The following is a 15,744-nucleotide window of genomic DNA, read 5'->3' on the forward strand; positions in this document are numbered from 1 at the left end:
AAAAGCAACTCCAAAGCATGATACTGCCACCACCATGCTTCACCATGGGGATGGTGTTCTTTTGGTGATGCGAAGTATTGTTTTTGCATCAAACGTACCTTTTGGAATTGTGGCCAAAAAGTTCATCCTTGATTTCATCAGACCATAATACATTTTCTCACATGCTTTTGGGAGACTTGATGTATTGTTTTGCAAGTTTTAGTCAGGCCTGGATGTTTTTCTGTGTAAGAAAAGTCTTCCGTCTTGCAACCCTACCCTATAGTCCAGACATATAGAGAATGCAGGAGATTGTTGTCACATGTAGTACACAACCAGTACTTGCCAGAAATTCCTGCAGCTCCTTCAGTGTTGCTGTAGGTCTCTTGGCATCCTCTCTGACCAGTTTTTGTCTCATCTTTTCATCAGTTTTGGAGGAATGTTCAGTTCTTTGCAACATCACTGTTGTCCCATATTTCTAAACTTTTTGATGACTATCTTCACTGTGTTCCATGGTATATTCAATGCTGTGGAATTTTTTTTTGTACCCTTCTCCTGACTGATACCTTTCAACAATGAGATTCCTTTGATGCTTTGTAAGCTCTCTGCGAACCATGGCTTTTGCTGTAGCAGGCAACTGAGTAAATGTCAGGAAAATCCTACTAGGACAGCTGAACTTTATTTGGGGTTAATCAGAGTTTCTTTAATTGATGGCAGGTGTGTACCCAAGAAGACTGAATGCTGTAATTAAATCAAAAGGTGCTTCAACAAAGTATTAGTTTAAGGGTGCGCAGACTTATGCAACCAGCTTATTGTACGTTTTTTATTTTTTATATTTTCCCCTAACAGATTTGTTTGTTTTTCAATTGAATTATACAGGTTATAGGGCACATTAGAGGTGGGAAAAGTTTTGAAATGATTTATTGTGGTCTCATTTTTTATATCACAAAAACCTGGCATTTTAACAGGGGTGTGTACACTTTTTATATATGTATGTGTGTATGTATGTGTGTATATATATATATATATATATATATATATATATATATATATATATAGTGTGTGTGTGCATCTATACACACACACACACACACACACACACACACACACACACACACACACACGTGTATCTATGTGCCTGTGATAAATGGGTTCAGTGTGTTTGGTTAATAGTTGCTTTGGTCGACAGACAGAAGTGCAGTATTTTTTTGGTCAAACATCCAGTTTATCGAGCTGACATTTTGTCTGATGTTTGTTTCATCAAAACAGGTAAGTAGGATGTATAGTTGGTATATATATATATATATATATATATATATATATATATATATATATATATATATATATATGTGTATGTATATATGTGTGTGTGTGTGTGTGTGTGTGTGTGTGCAGTTAGAGAAAGAGTTAGGGACGGGATAGAGAAAGCGTGTGCACGATTGTGAGTATTTAGAGTTAAGGTTAGCTTAGGGGATAGATTTAGTGTGTGTGTGTGTGTGTGTGTGTGTGTGTGTGTGTGTGTGTGTGTGTGTGTGTGTGTGTGTGTGTGTGTGTGTGTGTGTGCATACACAGTGAGTGTCCAAACTGTCTTTTGTTGAGGTACTGTTGAGGTACTGTGTTATAAGAAGAGTTTTGTAATTTAACATGCACATTATGGCTGGGGTTAACACTTATTCCACAAAGGGATTAAGAGTGTAAACTCACCTTAATAATGTGTTCTAACCCTAATGTGCATCTTAAATTAAAAAAAAAAAAAAACTTCCCATAACATTACCACTGTTCAGACAAATTTCAGATGAATTTGGTCACTGAGCATAGATGTTTTGTATTAGCGATATAATGATTGTTCTCCATGTTTTGGTTGCTGTTTTGTTTGTTGACCAAGCTACATGATTACCAGTTATTATATAACTACATAGATGTGTGTGTGTGTGCGTGCGTGTGTGTGTGTGTGTGTGTGTGTGTGCATGTGAGCTAAGTAAAAGGTCTGAATCTAAATAAGTAATGCTGCATTTCTGCATAGAACGTGTAAATGGTGCTGTATTTCTTTATAAAGTGGTTAACTAGAATTGTCATTTATGTACTAAGCATGTGAATAAAACATGGCTTTAAGTTTGAATTTTGAGTTATTAGGCAGAGAGAATTCTGCTGGAATGTTGATCATCCAAATAAATTACTGTTGCCAAAATCATGGACTGAAAATAAAAGCCAAAAATGCATTATTGTATCCTTTGGGAAGTCATCTACCCCAGAGAACTACCACATTGATATTATACCCATAATCTACCCCAGAGAACTACCATATTGATATTACACCCATAAGAGCTCAGTTGACCCAGTTGTTCAGGATTTGTGAAATTATGTGGACAGTGACCTATCTTTTGACCAACGTGTGTCTGTTGTTGTAATAAAGTCCTATATTGCACAACTTATAAACAAAGGGATTGTGTCTGTATCTAGGGATATCATTGTCCATTTTTACTCAACTATCATGAGGCTAGTCATTGAATATAATGCCCCCTTTAGCATATGTGTGTTTATTTACTTGCAATCACTGGAACACCCACATAGATATCTTACTGAAAGGATACAAGGTATAAACAACATGTCCTACATGGACAGACTCAAAGCCCTTTCACTACGCTTGGTATGCTACATAGTGCTAAGAGGTGACCTGTGTCTGGCATGTAAGGCATCTTCCAACCCATTATTGTTGGATTTACTGCACATTAGCAAGTCAAATGTCATCGGTCCAGGGATCTAAACCTCTTCTGCAACATCAGCAAAAGGGTTTGGAGAGACAGGTTTATCTTGCAGAGGATACTGCTGTTGTCGAACAGATTTCGCAACTATATAAAACAAAGTTCCCTGTCCATATTCAAGTGCAACTTAGATCTGTGGATGGGATACAAAATTTACCCCAGGACTGCCTCTGTACTACTAATGGACAGAGGCAGATCCTAAATGCTTTATCCCATGCACGGGTCCCTTCAAATTATATAGGGTATGATCACAGTTTTTCTCACTAGTGGTAGTATATAATTATTGACCATGGGATGGGTAAGGAAAATCTATAACCAAATGGAATAGGTTATTTCAAGCAGAAAAAGGGAACTTGTTTAGGCTTACAAATGGGCCACAAGGGTGGCTAGCATAGTACTTACATATGAACCTGTGAACCTTCACAGCAAATATACCATTATGTTGTATATAAAAAGGAGGGAGGGCTTTAGCCCTAACTATTAGAGAGAGAACTTATGTTTTATTCAGAAAGAATCTGTGCCTAGAACAGACTTTCAGTGAAATTTGTCATAATCAAAAAAAAAAAAACACACAAAGACTTTGCTGAATCTGGAGATTTTATGCAAAAAGTCCAGAAGAAAGAATGTGAGACTGCAGTTAGCAGTGTTATAAATGATTTGTAATGCTTTTGTTTCTCAAGAAAATCTGCAGTTCTGTGCTGTGGTCATCACTGTAAATAAAACTGCACTGTTTTTATTTACACGTTGTCCTTGCTGCTTTGTCTAAATTTAACAAAACATGCACATGATATAAAAGTGTTCATTGTGACAGTTTTTCCCCTAGCAAGCTTGAATTATTCCTTCTGCTATATTTTATTATTACTAGTCGTAGTTGTAGTACATTTGCAGTGCAATGATTGACATGTTTTCTTTCATAGCTCGTGTTTGCGGTGGAAAAGGCTGTTATGAAGGGCAAACTCTGGGCTGCTGGTGAGGAAGACGTATCTGACCGAGTGGCTCTTCACATCTGCTCAACAACAAAAAAGTATCCTTTGATTTCATAGGATGATATATCTCTGCACAGGAAAAGAATATGGGATTTCAACATGTCTGTAAAAAAAACAAAAAAAAAAAAACTTGATTAAGGCATTGTTTTTCAGTTACAGCTAAATGCAAAGGAACAAGCTCATGTGGTAACCATATATTATTTTTTTAAGGCAGCAACATTTGTTTGAATTGGAGGGGGAGTTGAGTTTTTACCTTTTGTAATGTTGTTTACATTGAAACATAATTATTGTTTTTGGTATGGAATATGGTACATTTTTGAGTACACAAAAAGAGCAGTCTGGCAGTCGGCACAAAGGCTGAAGGTTCTGAACTGTTATTAAGCTGCCTTCTGGTAGTCAAGGGTACAGGGTTTGATTCCTTCCACCTCCATTTGCTTATTGTGCTACTGTGGTCAAGTCATTTGACCAGTGATCAAGGGTTTCCTGTGGACTTACCTTGTTAACAAATGTGTTAAAAAAAAAAACTTTGTAGGTTATCAAGTTAGTGGCTTGTGACTTGCCACATTGCACCCAGAAATCATAATTCTTTGAGTATGTCAGTGTGTGTATGTAGACATAGATGTATTTGTAGATATATATGTTTATAGAGAATGAGTAATTTCAGTTCAGTAGTAGCCACAGAAACCCTCTTAATAATCAGCTTTTCCATAATCGGCATGTTTTTTTTTTTTTTTTTATACAAGAGAGATGAATAAACCATTTTCTTCTTGACAAAATAAGTTCAAATTAAAATTTTAAATGTAATCCAGTCTGTAAAACAATATTTACAGCTTTATGGGACAGCTGACTGGATACACGTGCCCATTTTCAGGAAGCGCCTAGGAGCACTGTCTGGTGAAAGGACCAAAGCAAATGAAAGCAGAGAGAATCAAACCCTGCAGTATGGGTAGCAACTGATTAACACCTCTTAGCCTTATTCATCTATAGCCAAATGTTTGAACTGCTGTAGCCCAAACTCAATGCATTTCACAGGCACTTGCCTGCATATATAAAACTAATTTAAAAATGTATTCATAGACGTTTGATGCCCAGTTTATTCATAGCCAAATAAACACACTGTCAACCAAAACAAGGAAACCAAAGATAATATCTAAAGTACATGGTTCATATAATGATGCTCCTGTTTAGTACAATCACTTCCTTCCTTTTCATTGTACGTACTCTGGGATGCAAGAACCAAATATTCATCTATGCACATACACACACACACACACACACACAGATGTGATCAGTTACAGCCCCTTGTATGACTGTGTACAAACCAGATATTTTCTTGCGGTGAAATGAATGAACAAATACATAAAACTAATGACCTAGAAATTAATTTGATCTTGCTGCTATGCATCTCACCCCATGCTCTCCTAACCTCAGCTCAAGAATCAGAAACGGATGTTAAATATTTTTCAGCTATACTTGTTAAATTGCTAGAATAACAAAACTTGGTATAAGTAAGAATTTTCTGAAATTACAAAAATGAAATGAAAATATTAGCTTGCATTTGAGATTCAGACTGAAGATTTCTCATATACCATTTTAGAGTCACTGGATCAACAGAGGTCTCTGGACAGATGGTATTGAGTTTTCCCCTTTAACAAAGACCCACCCCCCCTCACAGCATGAATGGAGGTCCCGAGTTAGAGTCCAAAATGATGGCTAACATTTAGCTTTCACTTTTGTGATTTTAATAATACCTGGGCTGAAGGATTCTCTACACATATGTGTATGTTTATAATTTGGCCAGGGGTTTTCTGAAGGACACATGATGAAGGATTTTGTCTCAGTGGTTAAGGTGTTTGCCTCTCATCTGCAAGGTGCGAGGTTTGATTCTAACTGGGAAAACTACTCGTGTACCAACTCTTATGCTCAACGTTTTCTGGAATTCATAAATTCCAATGCCTTGGATCAACTTATCCACACCCCCACCAGGGGCAGCAATATCCTAGACCTGGTTATTACCAACATGGGCAACCGGTGCTCCACACCAGAGGTCAATTCCTCGTTGGTCAGATCCGACCACAAGCTAATCACCGTAGACATCCACATCCCACCCCCCATGAGGGAAACCACTGTAAAAAATTTCTCCAAAGCCAACTTCACGCTTCTTAAGACAGAAGTGGCAAACTTTACGACACCAATGCTGATGGACAATAGAGGTATGACTGCTGAATCCTACACAAATGCACTTTATAAGCACTTACACGAGTGTATGGATCGTGCAATCCCTAACAGAACCAAGATGCTATCCTCCAAAAAAAGGAAGCTAATCTGGTGGTCCCCTGCCATAAACAAACTCTACAACAGAAGAAAGAAACTGTTGCAAAAAAGAGTAAAATCCCATTATTGGAGGAACTTCCTGGTCAGCCTCAATAAGAAGCTGAGATACCTCATAAAATCCTCCAAAGCTAGTTATGAAAACAAAATCGCCACTGACTCTAAAGACAACCACAAAGCATTCTATAGCTATGTCAAGAATCTCAATGGCAACACTTGTATCTGCTCTGAGTTACAACACAGTGGCACTAAATATACAGAACCAACTGATATTGCCAACATCCTGGCAGATAGGTTCAGTAGTAGCCCCCTCTCATCCCCTAAAGGGCCCGTCTCTATACTGGGTGAATGCAGAGTTCCTGTAATCACGGCTGCACAGGTAAACACACTCTCTAAAGCCAAGAACACAGCATCTATGGGACCTGACAACATCCACGGCTGCTACATGAACTACGGAACGAACTGGCACTCCACTTAAGTACCATGTTCAATCATAGCTTCACCTCAGGCTTTGTGCCCACTGAGTGGCGCACAGCGACTGTTATCCCACTCCACAAAGGGGGAGCCACCACAGACCCTAGAAACTACCTTCCCATTAGCCTGACGAGCCTGGTCTGCAAGGCTGTGGAACGTATCATCATGGAACTTATAAACAATGACATTGGTAATCTCCAAACTCTGGACCCCACCCAGTTTGGGTTTGTAAAAGGCAGATCATGTCTCCTAAACCTGATAGACTTCTTTGAAGCGCTCACCAAAGCTGTACATGAGGGTAAGGTGGTTCACACAGCCTATCTAGATCTCGCCAAGGCTTTTGACACCATCCCCCACTCTGGAATTATACATAAACTCACTAAACTAGGTATAAATCCCTATGTCACAAGATGGGTTGCCAACTGGCTCACTGACAGAACCCACACTGGGAAAGTAGCAGACTCCAAATCCAACTTCAGACCAGTGACAAGTAGAGTACCACAGGGTTCAGTCCTGGGTCCTCTCCTGTTTGGTATCTACTTCTCTGAAGTACTGGCTAACACAGAATGACTGCAAACTAGGAGCCATAATCAAAACTCCAAAAGATGTGGACATCCTACAAAAGGGCCTCGCTGAGACAGATGCCTGGTGTCATAGCCATGGCCTCAAGCTCAATGCCAAAAAGTGATTGTCATCCCCTTTGGTAAAAACTCTGTACCCATGAACTACCACATAGGCGGTAGTCTACTGAACACCGAAAGTGTGATAAGAGACCTTGGGACACAGGTGGACAGTAGTCTCTCCTTTGATAATCACTTCGCCACAGTAGTCAGGAAATCCTTCAGCACACCTCATCACAAAAGGTTTCTCATCCTGGAAAAAAAGAGGTCATTATTCCCCTCTAATCGTCACTCATTAGACCCATTATAGAGTACAACGCCTCTTTTGATATGTACCTCGCAAGATATCTACAAGTGGAAAGGCCGCAGAAATACCTCACAAAGAGGATTACCAGCCTCAAACAGATGCCCTATGCAGACTGTCTCAAAAAACTGCAGCTTTACTCCGTCACATATCACCTACTCAGAGGCGATCTCTGCCTAACACACAAAGCTATGTCAAACCCAGAGCTTTTGGACATGCTCCACTTAAAGAAATTCCAATCCCTCTGAGCTACATGCTCTAGGGATCTAAACCTTGTCACCACAATAAACAGAAAATGCTGGAGGGATAGATTCTTGTCCCAGAGACTTCCTATACTCTGGAACAAACTACCTATCTATGTCAAACAAAGTTCCTCATTAGTACTCTTCAAGAAAAATCTTGATGATTGGATGGGATATAGGAAATTCACCCCGGGGATTACGTCTGTGGCTCTGCTCAACAGTGGCACAGGAAAATAATTTTCTTGGTTTGCAAAAGCCAGGGGGTACCTTTTGGCTAGGCTTATATAGGCCCTAGGGCCAATAGCCTAGTACCTACCTATGAAGTATACAAAGTCTAAAACTTACATGCCTGTCATTATTTGGTGACTACAGTCCTCAAAATTTCCATAAAGCCACAAATTTTCAATGAACAGTCCAAAATACCTCTCATCTTCTTTGAACAAGAATTCTGGACAAGCAGAACCAGCCATTGCTCCATTTTTATCTTCATAAGTAAAATCTTGGGAATAAAAGATTGCACTACAAAATAATGTAGTAATCAGATTAGTATTAGCTATACAAAGAGCTTGTTATAAATTTAGAGAAAATAATCAAATCCAGGGATAGTAAACATCATTTTTTGATAATCATAAAAAAAAAACCTCCTTCAAAGTATTTCAGCAGGAAAGGCACCATATCCAGTCAGTTCCAATAAGACTAGAAATTTGACAAGGTATGATGTTTTACATTTCATGTCCTGGAAGCATTTGAATTACCTAAACTCTGTATTGCTTACAAATGGATTATATCAAGGAGCAAAGGCACAAGTGAAGTTAGCAAGCAACCTATCATAGGTTTTTAATTTGACCAGAGAGACAAGGCAAAGCAAAGCTGCCCACTTTTGGCATGACTTTTTGTGGCATATCTCAGGTCTTCCCATCAAACCATCAGAATGCCATTTACCCCAGGAGACTTATTCTTTTCTGTTTTTGGATTGCTTCATGCACCTCTAGCTAAGTGTTCTCTGCCATCAGCTTATCCTTCAGCTGTTATTGTTGGTTGAGACAAAAATTCCAGGTACTCTCTTACCGTTCCTCTGTGTTTATATAAAACTGCATAGAAATCTCTGAATGCATTTAATTTAGCTTTTGTAGTATTTGGTAATTCTTTGGTATTTGTGTCTGTGATTTCTGAACTTGATCTTTCCACTTTTGGTTTCTCAGCCTGGCTGCTACGACTTTCATTGCATCAGTGTAGTTGTGGAATTTAATTCTCTTATGCTTATTCTAAGCCAGTATTCTTTGGCCTTCTGATTTTGCAATTTCTTCATTTGCTGACTTCCTTTTCGCTTTACATTTCTTTAGCTGTAATTCTGTTAAAGTTTGACATTGTCTTCTATTTTCTGTTCTCATCTCTTTTTTTTAATACTCTACCGCTTGTATTTGTATTTCCATGCTTAAAGCTTCCATAACCTTATCCCATGTTTACAGCATATTCCCCTTCATGTCCACCATCAGTTTTCCCAGTATTCCTTTTATCTTCACCCTGTAGTATCTTCATCTTGGGAATCTCCACAGTCTAGGGAGTGTCCCTTCTTTTGCTAATTGTATTACATCTACCTTTATATGCATGATCTTTGGCAGGGCTATCCAACAAACAGTGCGAACAATGGCTCTAAGTGATGGTCACTGTTGATATGACACCCTGACTTCATGTACAAAATAGGACAATGAGGACTGATGCCTGCCTACCATATGTACGCATGATCAGAATGTACAATTGTGTCTTTCTGTCCATCATGTACATGTGCTGTTTTGTTACGAATGATGTATCATTCTCAACCACATTTGCCATTCAGGGCTGTGATACATGTGTTATTATTACTATATGGGTTATTGGCTCCCCACAATGTTTTAACCATAAAATCTTTAAAATCTGTGATCTTCAAACAGTATTTGGTTCTTTTCTCCGCTCCTCTCATCCTCTTAACCCAATCTGTACTATCTGCTTCCCCTTCTTGAAATACATTCCAGTCATCCATTATCAAATATGACCTATATGCAAACTGTGCTATTGTCATTAGAAACGTTCTTAAAAAAATATTTCTTGCCTTTGAGGGAATATAATCAGCACTAGTGCTAGTCTTATCTCTCTGTATCGCTCCTCTCCAACTCACTATATAGCTTTCTTCATCTGCTAAAGTACCTTCTTCCTCCATTGCAAAGTGGTAATCCCCTAAGATAATGATTCCCTTTGTCTTTTACCCTCACAATGTGATTGTGAAAATTTATAGCCCTTATGCTCTAGCTGAATATGTTCACTTGCATCTAAATGAGTCAAATCCTTTCCTTCCTTAAGATATTAAATATTCTTTGTCTTTTCATCAGGTTCATTAGTCCATTAATCTTCTAGAAAACTACGTTTACTGTTGATGGCACTGGATTTCATTCATTTTACCCCTTGAAATGACAATTTACACTACTGTGGTTTAACCATAAGCCTCCTTGGTTATATCTGCTCTCTAGTAGACTGGGTTTTCAGTTAAAAGCATAAACTCTGAAAATGCTTTTCAAGTTATCTTGTCATCTGCAGACAGACATGTTGGATAACCTGAAATTATGGTTCAAATTATAAACTGTTTTTAAAAGAGTTTTAGAGACCAGGTAAAAGATTGCATAAAAATGGTAGAAAGGTCTTCTTTAACTGTGAATTGTCAGGACAGACGATCCAAAAGCAAGATTGATTTTTTGACATAATAAGGGAATGTCAGGCAAAAAACATTGCACTGATGGAGTCAGACTGTTTGTAGATCTGATGACAGCACTATGTGCAGTTCATAATTTTAAACAAATTCATTAATTTCAAAATTGAAAATAAAGCTGGAAGTAGGGAATCTAACATCCCAAGGTGAGAAGTAGACCCAGTTAAGAACAGATGTCTTTAGTGGAATGGAAGATGATCCACACACTGAACATTCACAGTATTGAGAGGACTCTCAGGAACATATGTTTCTCTTTAAATGTGGATGGATGTGTTGGTGAGAGTTAATGATGGCTGAAGACCGAGGAGAAGCTGTTTGCTTTATTTATGTTTGTGTAATAATTGCCTGCTATAGCTATATAATTATATTTTGATGTTTCACAAGAAAATTGATAGTTATTTATCATCTTATATTTATGTATCATGCAACTGGTTATTGAGATATAATGGCATACACTGTTGTTCAGTTTCAGTATGCCTGTAAGATCATCTTATTTAACATTTTAACTAAATCACACTTGAAATGATATATACATACGTTAATAGAAAATAAAACAAGCCATAGTGATGTTTCTCACTGTTTTCATGCAGTATGCATGTTTTCTTTTTAACAATTATCATTTTCTCTAGCATTGCATAAATTGTCAATTCCTTGCCATCCCTTAAACCTCACTTTTCCTCCTGAACATTATTCTGCATGTATTCTTCACACAATACCATTTATTTCTATGTAATTTGCTCCTTCCCTTTTCCAAAGATGCTATCTCCATTTTTATCTCCTTTATAATATCCAGTACTACAGTTACAGATGGTTTAGATTTTGATTTTCATTGTCTAGTAATTGCTTTTTTGGCAGCAAATATAATTAAAGGTAGTAAGGCCTTACTATATCTATACAATTTTGATCCTATGTCCTAGCTCAAAAGAATCATTTCCTTAGTTACTACCACTTGTTTCCCCAACATTTCTGTCAAAGTACTCTGTAGTGAGTTTTTAAAATCTTCTAACTCACTACATTCCCGAAATACTTGATGTTAAGTTGTCAATCTCGCCTTCATTCTTGCTGGATGGGTTCGGAGCCGATCCTCGGCTCCGACTCTGCCTATAGTAAAGCTCGAGAGCTAATTTTACCGGCTCGAGGTACCCTATATCCCATAATGTTAGGTGCCAATTACCCAGATCTCGTTTGCCGCTTTCGCTAGCGAGGTGCTTTTTTTTACCGGCTCTACAGGTCAGTGAAAATTGTCAATTTTTTTAGGATTTCTCTCCCACTTTTTCATTAGATTAGTTACTTAGACCCCCCCTTAGTATACCACTATTCCGTGGGTCCTCCCTTTAATCCCTAGAGTTTATCCTTCCCTTTTGAAGGTTAGGCCTTGGGCCTTTCCGTTTTTTTTCTCAGTCCCTTTTGGGACAGTTATTTTTTGTGTGTCTGGGTTATCCTTGACCTTTAATTGTTCATGTGTGAGCGTGTGTGTGTGTGTCTAGACCTTCCCTTAGGTATTTATCTTTCCTTCGACAGCTTAATGTCTAAAGACACTAAGGTCTCAGGCTTCAAGAAGTGTGACTCATGCTGTCAGAAAATGTCGCTGACAGACGGTCACACTTCTTGTGTTTACTGCCTGGGACCCCTGCACCTGCAGGACTCATGTTCTGTCTGCCATGCATTCAGTCCAAGAGTCCTGCAGGAGCGCAGGAATAAGTTGATTTTGAGGGGCTTATTAAAGCCTGAAGGTTCCCCGGCCAAGTCCTTGCCGGGGAAATCTTCGAAGCCATCCAAACCGTCGGCTCCGTGCTCCAAGCCTTCGGTTGGTGGCTCACTGACTGCTTCGCTATCGGCTCCAGCTGGAGCCGATACTGCTATGTCGCAGTCTTCTTCATCGGCTCCGGCTGGAGCCGATGTGTCTACGGATCCATCGGCACCGTTAGTGGTCTCGGTGCCATCCTCCAGCCGTAAGAGATCACGGTCTCCGTTCCTGGAGTCCATTCACTCGGCTCCGAGATCGCCCTTGCTCTCGGAGCGGAGCCATCGGAGCCATTCCTCTCGGTCTTCCAGGCTATCGGACAATGACCTCGAGAGGGTGGTTAGCAGACTCCTAAAGTCTCAGGCACTAGCCCAAATGCTTCGTAGCCCTTCTCAACAGACAGTGGCTATACCCATACCATCTTCGATTCCTCCTCCGACTCTACCCCTGAGCTCGTAGCCGGAGCTTCTCGGAGCCGCAACCTCAGAGACGTCGGAGCCGATACCTCCTCCTTCGGCTCCGTCTGCTCCAATCTCTTCCATGGTCCCTTCCTTGGAAGGATCCGGGTGCTTGGACTTCCACGTCAGCTCCGAGGGGGAGAGTGGCATCGGACCCTTGTCCGACCCCGTTCTCCCTCTCGGAGCATCGGCATTGGTGAGTTCGGCCCCATCGGCTTCGGAGCCGTCCCTCTCGGTGCCTGCTGGGGTTCCTATCTCTTCGGAGCAGGAGTCCTCTGTCCTGCCCGATAGCGGTGCCTTTGAGATCATGAGGAGCATACTGGCCCCAGTGCCTGCTCCACGGTCGGCTCCGTCAGCTCCTCCCACTGTAGTACCTGCTGTGGTCTCTGCCCACTCTCTCGTTCCCAACCGTAGAGATCCAATGCCTCAGGTTTCCCCATTGGGAATATCCTCCTCTTCTGAGGTTTCCCCTGATCCGTCAGGTGAACCCCCCTCGAAAAAGGACATGTAAGAGGAAGCATGTGGACTCCCCTGAGTCCGTCACATCTGATACCGACTTGGATGAGTCGGAAGGGTCCCCATGGTCCCCCTCTGAGGATGTCTCCTTTTCTGACATCCTTGAAACAGAGGGGGAACTGGTCTACCCTTAATCCTTCCGAGGATGAGTCGGTTTACCTGGAGGCGTTTGGTTCTTGCCCTTCCACCTCCTGGGTGTCTCCGCCTTTTGACCCCCTTATGGAAGTGGTGGCGCGAAAGGCATGGATGGCCCCTGATATGATGGAACCTACCCCACGGAGGCCTTCCAAATTTATCACAGCCCCGTCAGATAAACAGTTTTTAGCTTAAGGTGTCCCAGTTGATGCCATGGTGGTGGCTGCAGCCACTAAGAATGAACTGGCTGATCCTTCAGTACCTATCCATCCTCCTAATAAGGAATCTAGGACTATGGATAGGTACGGCAAGCGGATGTTCAATTCAGCGACTTTCTCCATGCGATCGCTGAATTACTTGTGCCATTTCACCCGCCTTCAAAGAGACATTCTCAAAGAAATGGGTGATGCCCTACAGGATCCAACAGCTGCGGGGTCCCAAGACAAAATCAACTCCCAGCTAGGAACCCTAAATTCGATTGTCAACTCCTCTATGTGGCTTATTTCTTATGCAGCCGATGGAGCGAGTAGAGCCGCAGGCATGGGTGTGGCCTTAAGGCGTCACGCCTGGATGCGGCTTTGCAACTTTGCAGACCCCTTCAAGGCATCATTCACTAACTCCCCCTTTGATGGTTCAGCGTTGTTTGGACCTCAAGTGAAGGATACTTTGGCCAGATGCGAACAGGATGGCAAGACTCTCTCTGCCGTGGGAGTCCGTTTTTCTACCCCGTCTAGACCATATCCTAAGGGTCAAAAGGGTGGAAAAATGTGGTTCCGCAAATCACAGGGAGTCACGCCTGACGCAAGAGGTCAGTTCCCCCCTAGAGGCAGGGGGGGGGAACAACAACAGACACCGCCCTAGATGCAGAGGAGGTCCGCAGAACCAGGGTAGCAGAGAGCCTCTCTCTGATAAACCCTTCCAGCATCCCTGAGAAGCTGCCCGACTGTCCACCTTCGGAGGCAGTCGGAAGATTATCGCTGTACCCAAAAGCCTGGCTTTCTCTCACACAAGACAAATGGGTACAGTCGATTATATCCGAGGGTTACAAAATCCCTTTTATCCACACCCCAACAGCCAAAAGGACCCCTCCCAGACGTTCCACCCAGTCTAAGGGAACAAGCAGTACTAGAAATAGCAAAACTGCTAACAAAAAGAGCCATCCAGCCAGTCCCAGCAGACCAACTAGGATCCAGAATCTACTCAAAGTTCTTTTTGGTACCAAAAAAAAAACAGGGGACTGGAGGCCAATATTGAATCTCAGCAGACTAAACAAGTCTGTGAAAAGAACGAAGTTCCGGAAGTTCTGGGCCAGGACAATTGGATGTGCTCAGTGGACCTTCAGGATGCGTACTATCACATCAAGATGCACAGGTGCTCCAGAAGGTTTCTCCGCTTCCGGCTAGGGACCAGTCACTATCAATTCAGGGCCCTGCCCTTTGGTCTCACTACAGCCCCCCGAGTGTTCACCAAATGCATGGCAGTGGTTACAGCTCACCTGAGACGTCAAGGATTCCAGGTGTTTCCATATCTAGACGACTGGCTCCTTACTGCCACCACCAGGCATCAGCTTCTTCTTGCCAGAGATTACACCATTCAGACTTACAAAGGGCTAGGTATCTCCATAAATTTCGAAAAGTCTGCCTTGTCGCCCTGTCAGTCTATTACTTTCATAGGTGCCACTTTGGACACTGTACAGCTCTCAGCAAAGTTAACAGACCAAAGAGTTTTGGATATTCGGAATCATGTGCACATCCTCCTTCAGAGCAAGAGGATCCAGGCCAGGTTTGTCCTAAAAGTGTTAGGTCTCATGGCGGCAGCCATCACGCTACTCCCCCTTGCTCGTTTCTACATGCGGCTCCTTCAGTGGATGCTATTCTCCCAGTGGTCCTTTCAACAGCTTCCTTTGACACACAACATCTTAATAACTCTGTCCTGCAAAAAACACCTATCCTGGTGGATGGTCTCCCCTCAAGTTCTTCAGGGCAGACCGTTTGTCCCCCCCCCCCGGTTGCCACGGTCACAACGGACTCCTCCCTGATCGGGGGGGGGGGCATTTTCAGGGCAGGACGGTCCAGGGCACATGACAATCTCTCGAATGCCACCTGCGCATAAATGTCCTGGAAATGAGAGCAGTGCTTTTGGCGTTGCAAGCCCTCCAAGACTCTCTTCCCTTCGGGACGATTGCGATTCAAACGGACAATATGTCCGTAGTGTGGTATATCAACAAGCAGGGCGGAACCAAGTCCTACCCCCTATGTCGAGAGGCACTCAGACTTTGGCAGTGGGCGATCTCTTCTCAGCCGTTTCTGACAGCAACGCATATCCCCGGGAAGTCCAACATCATAGCGGACAGGTTGAGCAGAGCTATTCTCATGCCACATGAGTGGTCTCTCAAGCAGTCAGTAACAGAGGAGATTTTTAAGAAGTGGGGTCTACCTTGCTGCGATCTTTTTGCA

The 15,744-nt window shown here is 41.7% G+C and overlaps 1 protein-coding gene across 1 annotated transcript in view; it reads left to right on the forward strand.

Moving 5' to 3' along the window:
- ODR4 (odr-4 GPCR localization factor homolog) overlaps positions 1–15,744 on the forward strand; it is a 606,843-nt gene that overhangs the window by 120,436 nt on the left and 470,663 nt on the right. Inside the window, exon 5 of the mRNA XM_044085317.1 lies at positions 3,656–3,762. Within this exon, the coding sequence (XP_043941252.1) occupies positions 3,656–3,762 (107 nt within the window). The remainder of the gene's footprint in view (positions 1–3,655; positions 3,763–15,744) is intronic.

This window comes from Protopterus annectens, chromosome 10.part0 (assembly GCF_019279795.1).
Source record: "Protopterus annectens isolate FY-2018-M chromosome 10.part0, PAN1.0, whole genome shotgun sequence".
NCBI classification, from domain to species: domain Eukaryota; kingdom Metazoa; phylum Chordata; order Ceratodontiformes; family Protopteridae; genus Protopterus; species Protopterus annectens.